Consider the following 23,366-nt stretch of genomic DNA (forward strand, 5'->3'; position numbering starts at 1 on the left):
TAACTTATCCCTCATCTAGAACATATTCCTATGCATAAGCAATTTCAGAGCTGGAAGAATGATCTAGACTTGAATGTTTTCTGTTTGGTTGAACCAAGATTTCCTAGTCCCTAGGAAACCTCATTCCCTTTCTTTACCCTTGGAAATTTATGGAACAGTGATGGGTGATGGAGATGTGTGTCTTTGCATGTGTGTGTGTATGTTAGGGAGAGGGGTACACAGGAGTCAGACATATGTCTTCTTATTTTCCTTTTTTTCTTCACTTTTAATTTCTGAACTAATGGAGACATTCATCATGATTTCCAAACACTGATAGAGGCAGACTGTTGGTGACCTCAAGTCAGTGCATGACATCAGTGAGGGTATACAGTCTTAAACCCGTGAACTCCACCTTACAGAGCACATGATGGCTGAATTATTAGAAAAGTTGTTAATATATTGCCTCAGTGTGTACCTTGTTCCCAAAACTCATTTCCATCACTGTTGTAGGAACAGCTTTGATCATAGTGCAGCATCACCCGGGTAGTAGGATTGCCCTTGAGGGTTGAAAGGCGTGTTTTGACCATTGTGACTGTTGTGACCGCCATGACCATTAGTAGGATTTAATGGCTGTGAATCTTCGGAGAGACGTGCCTTATGCTGGGGCCGGTTGCGCTTGAAGTAACCACACTAAGGAGTGAAAAAGAAGAAAAAAAATTAGTATGATAATGTACATATTTACACACTGAAGGGCCTTTTTGCCCCTTATAAGAGTAGGTGGCCAAGTCAAAGCATGCACCCACCCCAATAACAATAACTGTTTCCTCAAATTTCCCCGACTGGAAGTCTACAACTCCACAGTAACTGGCAATGATCCTTGGGTTCTCCCAAAAATATTTGTGGAAAGAAATGCTAGAATTTGGTCTGTTTTATGTTAGTGTAGGATTCTTTCTATAACGTATTACTACTGTAGTTTATATTAGTAGGATGAGGAGAGCTATCTCTGGTTGTCAGGTTTTCTCAAGTAAAAAGGAACATGATATACAGCCGAAATTGATGGTGATTTTAGGCTTAGTCTGAATGAATCTTGATGATAATGTGTGTATTTACCAAACTGTAGTATACAGGAAAGGAACAACGCTTGTTGGATCCTGTCTCATTCTCTAATTTTTGTATCATATCTAGCTTTAAAGTCATGTAGAGTTCCAACTTAATCTATATCCTTGATTTCCAATTATCATATTTAGATTTGAACTCGTGTATTGTTTGAGCTTGGGCTATATCACCTAAGCTATTCCACATTTGTGTATGTGTGTATTGACCTATATACCTAACTGTAATATACAGGAAAGGAGCAATGTTTGTTGGGCTCCATCTCCTATTCTCTCATTTTCTAACATACCTAGACCCAAATTCATGTACAGTTCCAACTTATCCATATCCTTGATTTCCAATTATATTTAGAATTGAACTGTGTGTGTGTGTGTATTTATTTACCTAGTTGTATTTTGCAGGAGGAGAGCTATGCTCATAGTGACCTGCTGTTGTATCTTTCCACATCCAGTTCTTTCTTAAAATCATGTATAGTTTTAGCACTCACTGTTTCCTCTTTCAATTTGTTCTATGTATCTATTACTCTGTGTGGAAAGCTGTCTTTTTTCAGATCTCTTCTATAACTGTGTGTATTTACCTAATTGTATTTTATGGGAAGGGGGGCTATGCTCATAGTATCCCATCTCCATATCTCATTTTATCTAGACTGTTTTTAAGTTTGTGTATTGTTTTTGCACACATCACATTCTCATCTAACTTGTTCCAAATGTCTATTATCCTGTGGGGAAAGCTGTTCTTTTTCAGATCTCTTCTATAATTGTCTTTTTTTATTCTTTCTGTGTACTCTTGTACCTCTACAATACCATTTTATTAGATTCTCTCTATCAATAATTTCCATGTCTTTCACGATTCTATAAATATTTATCAAGTCTCCTCTCTCCTTTGCTCCAATGTCTGTAGCTCAAGTTTTGCCAGCCTCTCCTCATATTATAGTTCTGAGAGTGTTGGTGCCAATTTTGTAATTGCTCTTTGTATTCTTTCATGTTTTGTTATACATTTTTTGTACTTGGTGATCATGTCATCACTGCATACTCCAATTTTGGTCTTATCAAAGTGACTAGTATTTTCTTCACCATTTCTTCATCCAGGTGTATAAATGCCACTTTGATCGTTCTTATTAGATTATAAGTTTCTCCAAAAATTTTGTTTATATATTTCTCAGGAGACATATTATTCATAATAATGACTCCCAGGTCCTTCTCATTTTCCACTTTTTTTTATTTCTTCCTCTCCCAATTTATATGATCCCACTATTCTTTTATTGCTTTTTCCAAATTCCTTTATACTACACTTCTTAATATTGAATTCCATCTCCCACTTCCTACTCCATTCCCATACTTTATTGAGATCACTGCTGCGACTCTCAATCTTCTTCAGTGTTCACTTTTTTCAACAATTTTGCATCGTCTGCAAAGAAGCTCATATAACTTTCAATTCCCTAATCCATATAATTAATATATACAGCAAACATTATTGGGGGCAGAACTGTTCCTTGTGGAACTCCACTACTCACTTCATCCCAATTAGAATGTTTGTCTCTTATCACCACTCTCACTTTTCTTTCATGCAAGAAGTCTTCCATTCACTTCAGCAGTTTGCCCTGTATTCCTCCTACAGTTTCTAATTTCTTTAGCAATTTCTTATGTGGCACCTTGTCAAAAGCTTTTTCAGGTCTAGAAATGCACAATCAGCCCATCCATCTCTTTCCTGTATTATATCTATTAGTCTTGAATAGCAACACATCAAGTTTGTGACACATGATCTTCCTTGTCTAAATCCAAATTGCCTTGGATTTAGTACTTTTTTTTTTGTTCCAAATGCTGTACTCATGTCTTCTTTGTTTCCCCCTTTATATATTGGTACTAAATTTGCTCTTTTCCAATCTTCTGGAACTTTTCCTTCTTTCAATGAACTATTTATTAGACTATGTATTTTGTTTGTTAGTTCGTTCCTACATTCTCTCAAAATCCAGTTTGCCATTTCATCTGGACCATGCAATTTTCTAACATCGAGATTACTCAAGTGATTCATTATTTCTTTCCTTGTTACTTCTATCTCTTTCATAGGGAGGACTTTCTCCTCCCAATTGACATCTCTAAGTTGTATGTTCTCCCTCGTAAATACTGATTTAAAATGCTTGTTAATAATTTCTGCCATTTCTATTTCCTCAGTGCATTCAATTCCTCCCTGTAGTTTCACTAATTCTTGTTTGTTTTTCAGTTTGTTTACAAATCTGTAAAATAGTTTTGGTTGAGCTTTTTCATATTTTCTCTTTTCTTCTCTGCACACTTGTACATATTGATTTCTATAACCAGTATATATTTTCCATTTTTCAGATTTTTTGTCTTTCCTCCATTCTATTCAAGCTTTATCCCTTTTGTCTTTTAACTCACTACATCTTTTGTTGTACGAACATTTTACATATCTTTTTTTTTTTTTTGTTTCCTCTCAGAACATACTTTGCCACTCCTTATAAATTTTTGTCAAATTTTCCCATTTCTCTTCTACTATTGTTTCCTCCTTGTGTATCCTTTCTTAGTCTGCTTTTTGAAAATATTCATCATATCAAAGTTTGTTTTTCCATACATCAATCATCCCTTTCTATATTGTTCATTTTTCCCATTTATTTTTCTTCATTTAGTTCCAGTTCAACTAATATGTAGTCACTTTTACTTAGTGTTGTCTTATATTCAATATTGTCTACTATTTCAGGTTCTGATGTGACTATTAGGTCCAGTCTTGATGGTTCTTCCTCATTTCTATACCTAGTATTCTCTTGTATCCATAGTGTCATTGTATTTTCTATAATCATATCAAGTAGTACATTTCCCCATACGTCGTCTCCACCCTTCACTGTCATCTCTTCCCTGCAGATTTCTTTACAACTAAAGTTACCCATTATAACTATTCTTCCATCTTCCATTATCTTAATTAGTGTTATCCTTGTATCTTCTAACATATTCTTGTGTTCTCTCTCTTCCCAGAAAGCCATTTTAGGAGGCACATAATTTACCACAAACTTCCTGCTCTTCTTGTCCCTGTCCTCTGTTTCCATCATAATCATTTCCACTCTCTTCTTTCCATATGTAACATTCCTCACATTTATATCCTTCTTCATCAGGAACATAACTCCACCCCTTTGTTTTACCTCTCTGTTTCTAATCCAATAATCATATGCACCATGTCCTACACTGTTGGGTAGTAGTGGACTTTTCAATTTTGTCTCCACAATTCCCATTATGTCTGGTTCTTTTTCCTTCAGGTAATCAATTAATTCATTCAAGCCTGTTATTAATCCATCTATATTTGTGATGGACACTTTTAATATTCTGTTACCTCCATCCTGTTTTCTGTTTCCCTTTTGTTTTTCTCTGCTATGAACCATTTCCTCACTTTCATATCCATAACTCTCTAATAGAATTTCTCTTTGTCTCTGTTCTGTTCTCGTTTTTTCCCTTAGCTTTGATTCTTTTTGTTTTCTCATCCTCTCTTTCCTCTTTATTCATCTCTCTTTTTATCCATACCTGTTTGTACAGATCACTTTCTGCTAGTTTCCCTGTTTTTGATAAGACATTCTCTGCTGTCATTTGTGACCTAAATTTAACCTTAATTGGTCTGGTCTTGTCTATACTATATTTTCCCAGCCTATATATTTCTTAAATTTCTTTCCCTATTTCCTGTTCACCTTGAAATATTCTAATACCTAGTTTACTTTTTCTTTCTCATCTCTTATGTAGTCCTATTTGGATTATGCTTCTCTTCCATTCCTAATATAATTATACATATATTTTTATCTGCTAAGTCTCTTACTATATTCTCCTTCTCTCTCATCACTTTAATAACTGTGTTCTTAGTGTGTTCCTTCATCTGTTATTTCACTATATCTTTAAATTCAGTTTGCTATCCTCCTGAACCTTTTTCCAACCACTTACCTCTTTTGCTATGGACTCTTTATTCTCTTTATTATTCCTCTTTTAATTCCTCATTCTCATCTTTTACCTCTTATAACTGTCTTTTTAATTCTATTTCTTTATTTAGGTTTTGATTTTCCTTCTTTAGTTCTTCCAATTTATCAACTCTTTTGTGTAATTAGTGCAAGTTGGCTAAACCTAACCTCCCATAATTTATCCATTTTTGTTATTTTTTCCTCTAGTCTTACTAATCAGGGGAGGTTGTCATCTCCTCGCTCATTAAATCCATACAAATAATTATCTCCACTTCTATTGTGCTTCTCTTACCTATATTTCTAATTCTAATGCCTTTACTGACTTGTTCGACTTCAGCTGTGTCATCTGCACACCTCTTGTGTACATTCCTTCTGATGTCCGCGGCCCATTCGTCCCCTTCCTCATTTTCTTCCGTTTTCCTAAATAATCCCTTCTTTTCTCCTTTTTCTTCACCTGCCCACTACACCACAAGCTTTCCCCTTCCCTAGTGATACAACACAGGTACTCCCTCATCTTTGAAATGCACGAAAATTGTGTTTTTTTCCCCAGAGTTCCAATATCCACCGTCAATCCGATGAATATATATGTGTGTGTGTATGAGGAGATGATCCTCTCTGATGTCTGTCTTGTAGGGCCACCACTTGCAGGTACACATCATAGGTCCCTCACATAAATATATGAAATAACCAACTTCAATATCCTGAAGTTCTCAGTCATGAAACTCAAGTTCAGGAAGTTTGCTGAATTATACTGGGAACTTGTTCCACCTCTTGGTTGAACCAGATTCCTTTTAGATAATAAACTGGGGGGAACCAGAATAAAGCATATAAGTTACTCCTAACAGTGAAAAAGAGGGCAGGGTTCCTCTACTCAATAAAACCATCTGGTGACATATAAACAAATCCCTTCCATGCTGGGTGGCACTTCTCCTTTTTCTGGATGCTGTGCCAAGCAATTATTTTGGCTGTGTATGATCCCATGTTGAGTAAAATAAACTGGCTTGAGAACAAAACCTGTAAAGTGTCTTCTCAGCTTGAAATAGTTAAATGTTTTTCAACTCTGGTTAACTTGGAGAACATTACAGTATGCTCACAAAGTGCAAATATTTTCAACAACAGCACAAAGACATGAGCACAACATGTCTGAAACCTGTCTAAGATGAAGGAGCTCTGGTGAGAGTTTGAATTTACGTAATTGTGGTATACAGGAAAAAATACAATACAGACGCTCCTCTAATTACGTTCATTCATTTTACATTTTTTTCAATTTTACGTTTGAACTAACTGTAAAAAAATGGTAAAAAAAAAAAAATTTGAGTGAATTTTTTAGTTTAGCACACTCTCCGTAGTTCAAACGATACTTGTGCATGCCGCTGCGTCCATTGTTTACATTTCACAAACGACAAACTGATAATACCTTGCCTCCTCCTCTTCCTCCTCCTCCTCCTCCTCCTCCCCCCTCCTCCTCCACCATCTCAATTAATGTTGCTTGAATTTAATTCATTTGAAATTAATATTATCATTTTACAATGTTATGGGTATAATTAATGATTTAGGGGTGTTTTATAAGATACGGTAATAGAATTTACGGGTGTATAGTACAGTAACAACTTACGTTCATTTTCAGCTTACTTTCGGCCTTTCGGTACATAACTAAAACGTAAGTTGAGGAGCATCTGTACTTGCTGGGTCCTGTCTCTTATTCTCTAATTTTCTAACATACTGAGACTTAAATTCATGTACAGTTCCAACTTAATCTATATCCTTGATTTCCAATTACCATATTTAGATTTGAGCTCCTGTATTGTTTGAGCTTAGGCTACTTCATCTTAGCTATTCCACATATTTATGTATGTATAAGGAAAACTGTATTTCTTCACATCATTTAGACATGTGGTCTTTCTTAATTTACTCCCATAACTTCTTAAAGCCCTCTAATCTTTAATTGGGAGATCTTTTCAGTCATTGCAATCTATCCCCCTTAGTGACCTGGATACTGTAATCATATCATCTCTTTCTCTTTGATCTTTCAAAGTTGAAAGACCCAGTGCTTTTAAATCTTTCCTAATATGGTTTATCTGCCAGGCTGGGGACCAGTTTGGTTGCTGCCCTCTGTATTCTCTTGATATTGCTTGTATCTTTTATTCTGTGTGGGAACCATACCACTAATGCATATTCTAGCCATGGGTGTATTTATCTAGTTGTATTTTACGGGACGGGAACTGTGCTTGTTGTGACCCGTTTTTGTATCTCTCCACGTCCAGTTTTTTCTTGAAATCGTGTATAGTTCTGGCATTCACTGTTCAGTTTGTTCCTGACTTTGATCACTCTGTGTGGGAAACTATTGTTTTTCAGGTCTCTTCTGTAATTGTCTTTCTTTAGTTTCTTTTCGTGTCCTCTTGTTTCCCTCTTGTCCCATTTTGATAGGACAACAATGGTCAACAAATTGCCTCTTTCCCTTCTCTGCTCCAATGTTGACAACTGTAATTTCTCCAATCTTTGTTCATATGTCAAATTTGATAGTGTGGGTGCCATTTTTGTCACTGCTCTTTGGATTCTTTCTAATTTTCTTGTGTTTTTCTTTGTGCTAGGTGCCCACATTGATATAGCATATTCCAATTTCGGTCTTATCAATGTACCGGGTAATAATTATTTTCTTAACCATCTCCTCATCCATGTAGTAGAAGGCCACTTTCATTTATCTTAATAGGTTGTAGGTCTCTCCAAATAACTTATTTACATGTTTGTCAGGTGTCAAGTCACTTGAGATGATTACTCCTAGGTCCCTCTCTGAGTTTACTTTTTTGACTACTTTGTTTCCGATCGTGTATTTTTCCGTAACTCTATTTTTGCCTCCTCCAAATTCTATTATGCTACATTTCTTGATTTTGAAGTTCATTTCATACTTCCAGCTCCATTCCCATACTTTATCCAGGTCATCTTGTAGCGATATGCAATCTTCTGTTTTCACTCTCAAGTAATTTGGCATCATCAGCAAAAAAGTTCATGTAACAATTTATTTCTTCATCCATATCATTTATGTATATGGCAAACATTAGAGGAGCCAAAACAGAGCCTTGTGGGATGCCACTTTTTACATTTTCCCATTTTGAATTTTTGTCTCTTAAGTACCACTCATTTTTCTCTCAGTTAAGAAATCCTTCACCCATTCCAACAGTTTGCCTTGAATTCCTCCTATATTTTCAATTTTACTTATTAATTTTTTGTGTGGTACCTTATCAAATGCTTTCTGCAATTCCAACAAGGCGCAGTCTGCCCATCCATCTCTTTCTTATATCAGCTCAATTAGTCTCGAGTAAAAATAGATTAGATTTGTGGTGCAAGATCTTCCACTTCTAAAACCAAATTGTTTGGGATTTATTATTTTGTTTTCTTCCAAGTGTTTGGTCCATCTGGTCCTGATAATCTTTTTGCATATTTTTGCTACTGTACTTGTGAGGGACATCGGTCTAAAGTTTGTAGGATCTTCTCTATTTCCTCCTTTATGTATTGGTACTATGTTTGCATCTTTCCAATCTTGCAGCACCTTTCCCTCTTTTAGTGAGAAGTCTATTATCTTGTGTGGTTTATCTGACAGTTCATCTATACACTCTTTCAGTATCCAATTTGTAATTCCATCTGGTCCGTGTGACTTTATGACATCTAGGCTTTTTATTTGGTCTCTTATTTCCCTTTGTGTTATTTTTATTTCCTTCATCATGGGTGAACTTTCTAGTTGTCCATCCTCCCTGGGTTGTGAGCTCTCAATTGTAAAAATTGACCTGAAATGTCTGATCATAACTTCTGCCATCTCTGTGTCATCTATGTATTCTTTTTCTCCATTTATATATCTGTAAAAGAGTTTCGGTTGATCCATACATTTGTCTATGATATCCCTTTCATATTCTCTTTTTTCTTTCCTGTGTATGTTCACATATTCGTTTCTAAGTTTCTTATATGTTTGCCATTTAGATCTTTTCTTGTCTTTTTTCCATTTTTTCAGGCTGTATCAGGGTTTTGATGAGTTTTTTCCATCATCTCTTCATCCATATAGTTGAACACTACTTTAGCCCCTTCCATACGATGGTGTCTACATAGGCGTCATGAGGCATAAGTGGGTATATGAGGATGCTGGCATTGGCATCTTGATTATATTTTGTAGTTGCAGCTGAGTGACCCCCATATTCTGTGAACTGGCTTGATCATATTTTCCATGGTTATTAATATTCAGAGTGAAAGAATGAGTAATACAGCTGTAACTTTGTATTTTATAATGTGAGTATTGTGATGTATCATTGAATCGTCATACATCAGGCAGCTGATGCTGCCCACAATAATTTGACTCATATTGAAGAGGTTGATCTTATGCCATAGTCCATATATCTCTCCCACAATCCTGCTGATATGTGTTTTAGGTGATAGATTGTCTTTTATTAGCATTCCCATGAGGGTAAGCAGATTCCCCTGGTGTTTTAACATTGAATACCAGATGATTTCATTCAGTTGAAGATAGGCTGTGGCTTCAAATAATCAAAGAGTTAAATGAAAGTAAGTAACGAATTATTTCAGTTCTGTTATGCAGTACCATCTTCAAAAAAACAAAATCGCTAATCTATAAGTCAAAATACAAAATTAAGTAATTTTTATTAGAAAAAATTCAGGTGTTGGATAAGAAATATTTCAGGTTTTGATTTCTTTATTAAAAAAATCAGGTGAAATACTTTTCTTTTTTGGGGAAAAAAAAATTTCTTTGCCAACACCTAAATTCAATAAAAGGAAAATAAAATCACTGCAAACCCCACAAAAACTGTTAAAAAATAAAAGAGAGAAAGAGAAAACAAGTCCTGCTTTGATGATACAAACTAAATGAATTAAGCATATACTTTGGGTAAACTAAATAACTGACTAGTGTACAAAGCACAGGGAATGAAAAAAAAATGTACATGACCACTTGTTTCCTTTCACCATTAACGTACACTCTGAGAGAACTGCGCAAGCATACAAGATGCTTTGGGGGCAAAAATGAATTTAGCCAGTGACACACTTTGGCCGATTTCTTTCGAAGAATCCAAGCTGGAAGGGAAAGGAAAATAATAAAGAAATATATACATATTTCTGTAGATGGCACAGGGAGTTTTTCTGTGTAGCAATCATTAGAAATATTGTTACTACATAAAGTAATCTGTGAGACTGAGAGTTTGACTCATCGTTATTGGACTTAGTTGAGAAATTCATGGTGTGCCTTACATTATACAGCAGACCAATGTTTTTCAACTTGGAAGATGCAGACTTCATTCTACCCCTGATCACTAAGCCCTAATTGGCTGGAATAACAAATAAATCCACCACATACAGGTGACTTTCTGAATGTATAGTTTTGATTTATAAACAATGAAATATATTGTTTATATTTTATAATAATAAAAAAGTGAATACTGGGAACTTTTAAAAAGCCTATGGCATAAAAAAGAAGGAATCTGTACTGGGGTCAATGACAGAAAAAGGTTGATAAATTAATCTGCATCCAATGATAATAAGTAGGGATAATCAGGGGACAAGGGGATGAGGAGGGAGGGTCTCCAAGTAAATAAAGTGGGTCCCTGCTGTGGATGTGCTCTGTCTTGCAACATTCCTTCTAACCCAGGTAGTGGGTGGGAGGCAAGATGGAAGGGAAGCAAATGAGTAATGGGATGGGTAGGGGTGAAGGCTTTGGTTGCCTATACCTCTCCCTCACCACAAACCATCCTCATCATTCCAATCCTTAACACAAACCCTGCTATTTTTGTAAAAATTTTAAGTGCCCTTAACAACATTCTCCCTATTCCATGTATCTGTAACATCTCCCAGAATACCTTCCTATTGACCCTGTCATAAGCCCTCTCCAGACTCATAAATATCCCAAAGACTTTTTAAAAAAAAACCCAAGAGCCTTACTACAAAAATTTAATCCAAGCATCCTCTGTCTTCTCAAAACCCAAACTGTTCTGCTCCAAGAGTAATCCACATAGTTCCCAAAGATAGAAATAAACTTTACTATGATGTCACATATGCAGAAAAATCCTTCATGAACAAATGAATGTATGCCTTGGTACACTATTCATTTTCTTGTGAAAAATATCCACATCTATCAGCTATTTTGATGGGATCCAACTTGATTAAACTTTTCAAAATGGCACCCACTAAGCACTGCTGTTATAGATTATGTCATAGCTCCTTTCATTCTATATTTTGAACTCCGAGAAATCCCTTCAGGCTGCATCAAAATATCATTCACACATACTCCTCCCCATCCCCTACCCACACCCTTCCATGCATCACAGCATCATCCACACACAATCATTCTTCACTCACCCCTATCTTCTGTCTTCTCCCTTCTTTCCTCAACAGACATTCCCCTCTTTCCCAGTGCCCCTTTTACCCCATCCATCCATCTCATCCTTGGTCACCCCCTCATATTCACTCCCTACACCCTTCCACACCTCTTTTACTAATCTTCATTCATTCTTTCCATGTGTCCAAACCATCTCAATACTCTTTCATCAACCATATTTCCCATCTCCTTTTTCAACCCCACTCTCCTCACCTGATTTCTCACTCTATCCAGGCTAGTACCCTCTACCATACTTCTCAGGCATTTCATCTCAAACACATAGCTCCCCTTCCCGTAAAATACAACTAGGTAAATACATTTAAACTCTTCTTCTCTTACATTACATGTTTCTGCCCCATACAGTGCTGTCAGCACAATCGCCCTTTCAAACAATCTCCTTTTAGCATCCATTCCCAAATGTCTATTTCTCATTACACTCTTTAATCCCCTAAACCATTTACAGTACTTGCTTCTCTCAATCTACATTCTACCTCCACTTCCACTCCTCCCTTTCCCACCACATTCACACCCAAGTATCTAAAGCTATCCACTTCCTCCAGTCTCTCCTTTAATACTCACTTCCAATTTGCTGCCATCCTCTCCCCTTGTACATCTTATCATCTTACTTTTACCAACATTTATCTTCAACTTTCTTCTTTTACATACAGGTACTCCTCGTTTAACGACCTACTCGGTTAACGACAACTCGGAGTAATGACGGGCTTTATGACATTCGTTTAACGTAAATCTCCCGAAGTTACGACGTCGTGTATGATAATTAAGTTGGCTGAGGCAAATTTGTATGATTTTATAAATGAACTTGTACGGTGGATATTACCTGTGAGGTAAAGTGTTCTGAAGTTTAGGTCTACATTACCATCATGCAAGCTGAAAAAACTACCTTGGGTACAGTATATACCGGTAGTGGTAAATTTTTAGTTTCGACCAAGGGCGCAATATAACAATAGAAAATTAATTATCAATTTTGTAAATTATAATGTATCAACGTAATATGCAATATTGTGAGCGGAAAAAAAAGGTGCTAAAACAAATTTTGTAAGTAATGAAGTCATGTCGGACGAATAGTACACCATGTTTGTTATGATAGATGCCGATGTCGAAGAAATGAAAGGATGATAAATTCGTCTAACCTAAACTAAACTAACGTAACCTGTGTTTGATAAATCATTACCTGCAAATTAAATGTCATCCGGCTCGTCCTCGTTGTCGTCGTTGTGAGAGACGTTGGCAGACGACTTCGTTCATTTGCATATTTTCTTGTAGCATGGTATTTTTTACTTTCATTTCCGCCCACAAAATTGCATATTACGTTGATACATTTTAATTTACAAGATTAATAATCAAATTTCTATTGCTATATTGTGCCCATGGTCGAAACTAAAAAAATACCCCGGTATTCAATATGGAATATCAGCATACACGGATTTGGTCATATACGGTAATTTCAGGAACCTAACCACTGTAAATAAACAGTAAATAAAGCTTTAATGTACTGTATAAAAGAGGGAAAATACACAAAAATAAAGATACATGTATTGCTGGACATTGTACATACAGTACATGTACGTATATGTATACACTTTCGCATAACGACCAATTTGGTTAACGACGGTGCGCTGGTCCCAATTGTCGTCGTTAAACGAGGAGTACCTGTACTTTCCTAAGATTCATCACTAACTTCCTTAATCCCTCCTCTGATCCTGCTACAAGCGCAGTGCTGTCAGCAAATGACAATTGGCTTATCTCCCCCTTTTTTCCATTTTCTTAACTATCTCCATTCCCTGGCCTATTACCCTTGTGTTTACCTCTTGTACCACCCCATCCATGTATAAATTGAACAGCCAAGGTGACATAACACATCCCTGGCAAAGTCCCACTTTTACCTCAAACTACTCTCTTTCTCCCTTTCTAATTCTAACACAGGTTCTACTACTTTCGTAAAAAATTTTGACTGCCCCTAACAGCTTTCCTCCTATCCCATATATTTGCAGCACCTCCCACAGTGCCTTCCTGTCTACCCTGTCATAAGCCTTTTCCAAATCCACAATGGCCAAAAAAACATCCTTACCACAAAAACCTGATCCACCCAACCCCTACCTGTCCTAAACCCACACTGTTCTTTACCAATTACTCCCTCTGTTCCTCTCCTAATCCTCTCAATCAAAACCTTCCCATAAGCCTTCCCAACTACGTTCAACAAACTGATCCCTCTGAAACTACAACACTCACACTTACCCCTTTTTCCCTTGTAAAGTGGAACTATACAGGTACTCTTCCAGTCCTCCAGTACTCCACTCTTTTCTTAGACATAATCAAACAACCTCACCAGCCAGTCCATCACTGTACCTCCCTGTTTTAGACATTCCACATGACACCTTTCTAACCCCGGTGCCTTACCTGCTCTCATCATTTTAATAACTGCTTTCACCTCATCTTTCTTTATTTCTCATCCATTTTTCTCAATCATCACTGTCATTTTCTTAGTGCTTCCCACTGCAACTATCTTTCCCTCCCTATCCTCCCTCACATTAACAACTCCCTAAAATATACTCTGCCCATCTTCCTCTTACTGCCATCTCTTCCATTATCATCTCTCCATCTGCACCTTTTACCTTTTCTTCTCTACTTGATTCACCTCCCCTTCCTCCCTTAATTTCCTTCCAAAACATCTTTTTATTACTTAAAAAATTTCTGTCATATTCTGATCTCTTTAATTTCTTTATCTTATGCTTTACTTCTCATATGATTCCTTTGTCCTATTTTGTAACCAATCTGAGAATGCTCATTTCTTCTCTTCTACAACCTTCTTTGCTTCATCATCCCACCCCTCACTACCCTTCCTTCTATTTCCTCCTATCCCTCCCACTCTTCTCTCAGCTTCTTGCACTCCTTTTTTTCTTTCTGACTTAAACAGATTACTCTAATCACCTAGTGTTGGACATGGGTTATACAATTATTAGATTAAAAACAGAAATGAGAAACAAGGAGGAGGAATCATGTTCTTGACCAAGAAAAACTAAAAAAGCAGAAAGTTTGTGGTGATTTATGTGCCCCCAAAAATGGGGTCTTGGAAAGAGGGCGAGCATTCAAAAATGTTAGGTGATACAAAGCATTCATTAAATGAGATACTAGAGGTACTTATGGGGGGTTTTAACTGCAAAGAAGTCTGTTGGGAGATGACAGTGAAGTGTGGAGAGGATCTTTGGGGAAATGTATTACTTGACCATGGAACATACAATGAGTCAATGAAAATACCAGATATAGAAGTAATGAAGAACCATCGAGACTGGATTTAATATTTACGACAGAACCTGAAATTGCAGATAGAATTGAATACAAGACACCATTTGGAAAGAATGACCACATACTAATAGAGACTGAACTAAAGGAAGAAATTGATATGGAGAGAAATGAAAAATGCAGAAAAGGAAGATTGATGTACAACAAAACAGACTTTGAAAAACTTTAGAAATTCTTTCAAAATGCAAATTGGGAAAATTCTACACTGAAGAGACAAAAGTGGAAGAGAAATGGATCATCTTGATGGAAATCTATAATGAGGGAGTGAACAAATATGTATCAAGACAGAAACAAGAGAAGGTGTACATTAAATACTGGTTCAACAGAAGATGCAGTGAGCTGAAAGATAGAAGAGACAAAGCTTGGAAAAGATGGAAAAAAAAAAAAACTGGAAAATGGCAAATACATATCAACAATAGTAATGAATATGTAAAAGTTAGCAGAGAAGAAAAAAGAAACTACAAAAAAAAGACATCATAGAAAAATGTAAAGATCAACCCAAACTGTTCATTAGATATGTAAATGGTAAACTTGAAAATAAACAGGAAATGATGAAACAATGCCATGGAAATACAGAATACACAGAAGATCTAGAAATGGCCAAAGTCATGAACAATCACTTCAAGTCGGTTTTCTCTAAAAAGGTACATCATTGGGACGAAGGAAGTGCAGTGCGATCTCCCCCCATGAGGGAAATAATAATAACACAAGAAGAAATAATGGATCAATTAACAAACCTTGATGTTAGAAAATTGCATGTCCCAAACAGAATTGCAAATTGGATACTAAAAGAATGCAAAATATACAACATAATAAAGGGTGAGAGACTGGAGGAAGTTGATAGTTTTAGATACTTGGGTGCGAATGTGGCAGGAAAGGGAGGAGTTGGGGTGGAGGTAGAATGTAAATTGAATGGATGCTAAGAGGAGGTTATATGAAGGAGTGATTGTGCCAACAGCAACGTACGGGGCAGAAACATGGAACATGAGAGAGGAAGAGAGAAGGAGTTTGAATGTGTTTGAGATGAAATGTCTGAGAAGTATGATATGGGTTACTATGCTAGATAGGGTGAGAAATGAGGAGGTGAGGAGGAGAACAGGGGTGGAAAGGGAACTGGGAGATAGGGTTGATGAAAGAGTATTAGGATGGTTTGGACACATGGAAAGAATGAGTGAAGAAAGATTAGTAAAAGAAGTGTGGAAGGCAGAGGTGGAAGGAGTGAACATGAGGGGGTGTCCTAGGATGAGATGGATGGATGGGGTGAAAGGGGCATTACAAAAGAGAGGAATGTCTGTTGAGGAAGGATAGGAGAAGACAGAAGATAGGGGTGAATAGAGAAGGGTTGTGTATCGATGATACTGTGATGCATGAGGGGGAGTGGGTGGGGGATGCAGGGTGGGAAAGTGTGTGTGAGAAAAAATTTGATGCAACCCGAAGGGATTTCTCTCCATCTTCTCCTTTTCTGCATGAGGGGACGGAGAGGGGGGGTCACTGAATTTATGAAGCAGCCTTGCTGTGGATGTGCTGTGTCTTGCAACACTGCTTCTGACATAGGGCAGTGGAGAGGATGCAGGGATGAATCCAGGAGATGCCAAGATAAGAGGGAGGGAGGAGGGTGGAGGGGAGTGGAATATGTGGGGGAATGGAATGGGTGGGAGTGATTTCTATGCCTTTTTCTTTTTGGCTAACTCCTGTGTAAGGGGGGAAAAGCCTTTGGTATATGTATGTATAAGTTATTCACTCAATGAAGGAAAAATACCAAAAGACTGGATAATGCCAACATTGTACCAATATATAAAGAAGGAAACAAGAAAGAACCAACTAATTACAGACTGGTCTCCTTTACAAACACTGTAGCCAAAATTTGTGAGAGAATTATCAAGAATAGATTGGTAAAACACCTGAAAGAAACCAATATAATAAGCTCGAGACAATTTGGATTCAGACAGGGAAGATCATGAGCTACAAATTTAATCTGTTTCTACTCAAGACTGATAGATATATTACAAGTAAGTCATTACCACTAATGTATAAAAAGTTTTTTATATACAAGTGAAAATGACAGTATTATTAGATATAATACAAGAAAGTCATTACCACTAATGTATAAAAAGTTTTGTATATACTAGTGAAAAGGATTATTATTACCATTACTACAAAAACTTAGAAAATCATAAAATATTGGTGACATTTGTTGATACCAACTGATCTATCATACTTAAATATGTCTCAATACACTACTATCAATAGACAGCTTGAAACTACCTGCACAGTGCTACAATGCTGCTTAAGTTTGTAGAAGTGCTTTTGTAATGTAATGCTAACTTGCTTTAAAGATGACATGCTTAAGTCCACTATTTTTTCCCCCTGGATACACCCCGCTGAAATGGAGTTCTGTTGTACACCCTTACACTTTACCAAAGGTATCAGTCACAAGCTTCATTTGAAACTGATTATTGTGTCCACTACACATTCCTTTAGAGGTTTCAGGTTTCAGATTCAAACATTAAGCTAAGAGAAAAAAAGTTACAATGGGCCTTTAAAAATCCACCTTTTTCTCTCCATCTCACTAACCTTCCACAAGATGAGGATGATGATGAGAAGGATGAGAAGACCCGCCAGACATGCAAGGAAGATTACCCACCAGGGAAGTGATCTAGGTTCATCCAGCTGCCTCTTAGGTGCCATTGGTGTGGTTACAGAGGTGCTCTGGACCTAAAGGGATATTTAGCAATTACTCAGTTGTAGTCTCAGTTGTAGTCTGTCATACACTAGTGTGAACAGCTCCCACCTCAGTGAGAGAACTTAAGAGAAATGTGAAAGCCATGAGTGTCTTCTTTTCTATCATAATTTAGTGAAAGTATTAGGTAAACCTTACATCAAAGTTTACATCCACTCTACACCCATTCATCACCCCTCCCCAATCATAGCACCTTGTGGATAAAGATCATCCTTGTCCCTCACCACACTACTCAGGTCAAAGTCAATGCAATTATACTGCTTTTCCACAGCAGAGCCTGATGATTATAGTCGATGAGTCTTGTGGAAGCAGTGTCTCACTGCACTGACTTGAGTTAATAATGATATGCATCAAAGTATATCCAAACACATGAAATGCAAACACACAAGCTCATACACACACACAATCACACACAGTACTTTTTAAAAAATGAGAACATGAGCTATGCAGTATTAAGATAGTGTTTATGTGCACTGATGCATTTTTATCTACCGTATCTTCTTCCCCATATAAAAACAAAGAAAATAAGAAGACTTTTACTGACCTGGAACAATTCTGGATCCTGGTCCTCCTTCAAGGGCATGTCAGTGACCCGAGCCACCATCTTGCTGGCAATGCTCACATCTTCATAAGGATACTGATGTGTTGGGTGGCAACCACATTGCATCCAGGTGTTGTATGTTCATAATTTGATCGCCATGGTTGAAGGAGTGGAAATGAAGGAAGAGATAAACAAAATAGAAAATTATTTGTTAATTGTCAAAAAAAAAAAAAAAAAAAAGAAGAAAAAAATCTGGTATACTGTCTGCTGGAAGGTAGTTATTCTCTGGCAGACTAGAACCAGCTATAAGGAAAAGAAAGGACATAACCTTATTTCATTAATGGATATAAATATAACCACACAATTATAAGGTGAACATGTATTTACCTAGTTGTATTTACCTAGTTGTATTTTACGGGAAGGGGAGCTATGCTCGTGAGGTCCCGTCTTCATATCTCATTTTATCTAAACTATTTTTAAATTCATGTATTGTTTTTGCACACACCACTTTCTCATCTAACTTGTTCCAACTGTCTATTGCTCTGTGAGGAAAGCTGTTCTTTTTCAAATCTCTTCTATAGTTGTCTTTTTTTATTTTCTTTCCGTGTCCTCTTGTATTTCTGTCATCCCATTTTATCAGATTCTCTCTATCAGTAATTTCTATGCCTTTCATGATTCTGTAAATAGCTATCAAATCTCCTCTCTCTCTTCTTTGCTCTAGTGTCTGTAGTTTAAGTTTTTGTAGTCTCTCTTCATATGATAGTTTTGAGAGTGTTGGTGCCAGTTTAGTAATTGCTCTTTGTATTCTTTCAAGTTTTTTTATACATTTTTTTGTACTTGGTGACCATATCGTTGCTGCATATTCCAATCTTGGTCTTATCAGGGTGATTAGGATTTTCCTCACCATTTCTTCATCCAGGTATGTAAATGCCACTTTGATTGTTCTTATTAAATGTGTACTACTGTATGTGCCACCTAAACCAGAAATGGTGATATATCAAAATTATGCAAATATGTGTCACATTAATGCAATTTTGTTTCCAAACCATTATAATGATTACAATGGCACTATTTATGGAAATATTGTGTATCAAATACTAAATAATGATAATTGTGTAATTCTGATATACCATAGTTCAAGGTCAGGTGTCTACAACAGCACATACACACATTACACATATGTTTACATGTTTGTATATACCTAGTTGCATTTTACAGGAAGGGGAGCTACGCTTGTGGTGTCCCACCTTTGTATCTCGCAGTGTCTAGTTTGCTTTTAAATTCATGATGGTTTTTGCACACACTATTTTTTCATCCAGTTTGTTCTAAGTGTCCACCACTCTATGTGGAAAACTGTTCCTCAGAACTCTTTTATAACTATGTTTTTTGAGTTTCTTTCCATGTCCTCTTGTGTTTCTCTTCTCAAAGTTTAATAAGTCCTCACTATCAAGTATTTCTGTGTCCTTCATGATTCTATAGATGGTCAGTAGGTTACCTCTTTCTCTTCTTTGCTCCAGAGTCAGTAACTCCAGTTTAGCCAGTTTCTCCTCATATGGCAAGTTTGAATGTGCAGAAGCCATTTTTGTGGCTGCTCTCTGGATTCTTTCAATTTTCTTTATATTCTTTTTGGTACTGGGTGACCACAATGTCTCCGCATATTCTAGTCTAGGCCTTATCAGTGTGACTAATATTTTTTTTAAATAATATCTTTGTCCAAATATGTAAATGCCACTTTTATTGATCTTAGCAAGTTATAAGATTCTCCAACAATTTGGTTTATTTGTTTATCAGAGGACAAGTCGTTTGAGATAATCACTCCTAGATCTTTTTCAGATCTCACTTTCTTTACCTCCTTAGTTCCAATTTTATATTGTCCTGATATTCTATTTTTACTTTTTCCAAACTCCATTATGCTACTCTTTGTAATATTGAAGTCCACTTCCATTGCAGACTCCACTTCCAAACTTTATTCAGGTCTTCCTGTAGTGATTCGCAATCCGTTTTGGTTTTTACTTTCCTTAACAGTTTAGTATCATCTGCAAAGAAGCCCATGCAACATTCCACATCATCATCCATGTCATTCACATATATAGCAAACATTATTGGAGTCAATACAGATCTTTGCAGAACTCCACTAATCACCTCCTTCCAACCTGAATATTTTTCTCTGAGTACTACTCTGATCTTTCTATCATTCAGGAAGTCTTCCATCCATTTTAGCAGGTTACCTTGTATCCCTTCTATATGTTCCAGTTTTTCTTAATAATTTTTTATGTGGTACCTTGTTGAAAGCTTTTTGTAAGTGGATGCATGAATGTGTATGTACACACACACACACACACAGATGAAGAAATGGTGAAGAAAATACTTATCACTTTGATAAGACCAAGATTGGAATATGCAGCAACAATGTGGTCATCAAGTACAAAAAAATGTATAACAAAACTTGAAAGAATACAAAGAGCAATTACAAAATTGGCACCAACTCTCTCAAAACTATCATATGAAGAGAGACTAGCAAAACTTAAGCTCCAGACATTAGAGCAAAGAAGAGAGAGAGAGGAGATTTGATAACTATTTACAGAATCATGAAAGGCATAGAAACTATTGATAGAGAGGATCTGATAAAATGGGATGATAGAAATACAAGAGGACACAGAAAGAAAATCAAGAAAGACAGCTATAGAAGAGATCTGAAAAAGAACAGCTTTCCTCACAGAGTAATAGATATTTGGAACAAGTTAGATGAGAAAGTGGTGTGTGCAAAAACAATACATGAATTTAAAAATAGTTTAGATAAAATGAGATATGAAGACGGGACCCCACGAGCATAGCTCCCCTTCCCGTAAAATACAACTAGGTAAATACAACTAGGTAAATACACACACACACACAGATGAAGAAATGGTGAAGAAAATACTTATCACTTTGATAAGACCAAGATTGGAATATGCAGCAACAATGTGGTCATCAAGTACAAACAAATGTATAACAAAACTTGAAAGAATACAAAGAGCAATTACAAAATTGGCACCAACTCTCTCAAAACTATCATATCAAGAGAGACTAGCAAAACTTGAGCTCCAGACATTAGAGCAAAGAAGAGAGAGAGAGGAGATTTGATAACTATTTACAGAATCATGAAAGGCATAGAAACTATTGATAGAGAGGATCTGATAAAATGGGATGATAGAAATACAAGAGGACACGGAAAGAAAATCAAGAAAGACAGCTATAGAAGAGATCTGAAAAAGAACAGCTTTCCTCACAGAGTAATAGACATTTGGAACAAGTTAGATGAGAAAGTGGTGTGTGCAAAAACAATACATGAATTTAAAAACCGTTTAGATAAAATGAGATATGAAGATGGGACACCACGAGCATAGCTCCCCTTCCCGTAAAATACAACTAGGTAACTACATACTATGTAGCTAGATACTTAAGAGAAAAAAAGGAGAAAGAAATAACAAAAGATATTCTGAAAGAGATACAAGAGGAGGGGCAAGAAATGGAAAAGGAAACAGAGGAAGTGTATAGAATGGGACTATACTCTAAAAAAAAAAAAAAAAAAAAAAAAAAAAAATTAGACCACTAAAAATTAAATAAGGTCTCAAATGGAAGTGGAAGAAGTACTAACAAAAACAGCAAAGTTGGCAAAAAGTAAAATTGAAAAATATATGGATAGAAAAAAAGAAATGAGGAAAGAGAAAGGGAAAAGACACTAAGAAATAAAGCTAATAAAAAAATTAAAAAAATGAGAGAAGAAAAGAGACCAAAAAGGATTTTTTTTTTTTTTTTTTTAGTACTGTACTTCAGGCTGAGAAAATGGTATATATATAAAAAAGGAAACAAGAAACAAAGCGAAAAAAAGGAGGAACAAGGAAAAAATTAAAAATAATGCATACCAACATAGATGGCATGATTTCAGGATTAAATTGATTAAACAATTATCTAGCAGAAGAGAAACTGGATATAAGGGGAATAGTGGAGATGAAATTGTTGGACAAGGTTTATATAATCACTGAATAAAAAAATAGAGAGAAGAAAAAGGAGGAGCCATGTTTTTGACTAAGAAAGGCTTAAATATGACAAAGATAATAGAAGGAAATAATAATGTGGAATTGATTATGATAAAAGTTGAAAACATTTACATGAAAAGTAAAAAATTTGTAGTGATATATGTAGCCTACCCCTAAAAACATATTCTTGGAAAGAGAGTGACCACTCCAAAATGTTGGAAGACACAAAGCATGCATTAAATGAAATACTGAAAGAAGGAGGAAACTTAGTAATTATGGGTGACTTTAAAGAAATATATTGGGAGGAGATGACAATGAAAGGTGGAGAAGACCGTTGAGGAAATATACTACTGGACATGACCATTGAATACACAATGACTTAATCTGTAAAAGAGAATACCAGATACTGGAATAATGAAGAACCATTAAGACTAGGCTTAATATTTATGTCAGAGCCTGAAATTGTGGATAAAATGGAATACAAGATGCCAATTGGGAAGAGTGACCACATACTAATTGAATTTGAACTAGAAGAGGAAATTTATTTGGGAAGAAATGAGAAACACAGGAAAGGAAAAATAATATACAACAAAATGGATTTTGGGAAACTCAGAAAATTCTTTCAAAAAGCAAATTGGGAAAACGTTTTTAATGAAGAAACAAATATGGAAGAGAAATAGACAATATTAAAAGAAATCTATAATGAAGGAATGGATAAATAAGTACTAAAACAAAAACAGGAAATTGTGCACATTAAATGCTGGTACAACAAAAAATGTAGTGTGGCAAAAAATAGAAGAGACAAAGCTTGGAAAAAATGGGTAAGTGGCAAACTAAGAAATGAATATGTAAAAATATGCAGGGAAGAAACTATGAAAAAGACATAATAGACAAATGTAAAGATCAACCTAAATTATTCTACAGATATGTAAATGGTAGATTAAGAAATAAACAAGAAATATTGAAACTGCATCAAAGGAATGTAGAATATATAGATGTAGAAATGGCTGAAATTATGAACAAATATTTCAAATCTGTATTCACAAATGAAAATACAATTGGGATGAAGGAAAGAAAGATCCCCCCCCCCATGAGAGAAATAATTGTGACACAGAAAGAAATAAGGGACCAAATAATAAACCTTCATGTCAGAAAATCACATGGCCTGGACAGAATTGGAAATTGGATACTAAAAGAATGTATAGATGAAATAATGGACAAAATATATAAGATAATAGATTGCTTTCTCAAAGAAGGAAAGACACCACAAAATTGGAAAAATGCCAATATTGTACCAATATATAAAGGGGAGATAAGAAAGACCCAACAAATTATAA

General features: G+C 35.9%; 1 protein-coding gene across 5 annotated transcripts in view; it reads right to left on the reverse strand.

Annotated features, from left to right (window-relative positions):
* Nucleotides 1-501: 501 nt before the first annotated feature.
* if (integrin subunit alpha inflated) overlaps nucleotides 502-23,366 on the reverse strand; it is a 354,127-nt gene continuing 331,262 nt past the window's right edge. For 3 of the 5 annotated variants that reach the window (XM_076202703.1, XM_076202702.1, XM_076202704.1), the window contains 3 exons: nucleotides 18,014-18,106; nucleotides 17,304-17,444; nucleotides 502-669 (listed from right to left, as the gene is read on the reverse strand). In XM_076202703.1, the coding sequence (XP_076058818.1) occupies nucleotides 502-669; nucleotides 17,304-17,444; nucleotides 18,014-18,106 (402 nt within the window). Of the gene's footprint in view, nucleotides 670-10,003; nucleotides 10,112-17,303; nucleotides 17,445-18,013; nucleotides 18,107-23,366 lie in introns of all 5 variants that reach the window. The other 2 variants (XM_076202705.1, XM_076202706.1) reach the window with 2 other exon arrangements.

This window comes from Oratosquilla oratoria, chromosome 19 (assembly GCF_046742065.1).
Source record: "Oratosquilla oratoria isolate Oo_2021 chromosome 19, ASM4674206v1, whole genome shotgun sequence".
NCBI classification, from domain to species: Eukaryota; Metazoa; Arthropoda; class Malacostraca; order Stomatopoda; family Squillidae; genus Oratosquilla; species Oratosquilla oratoria.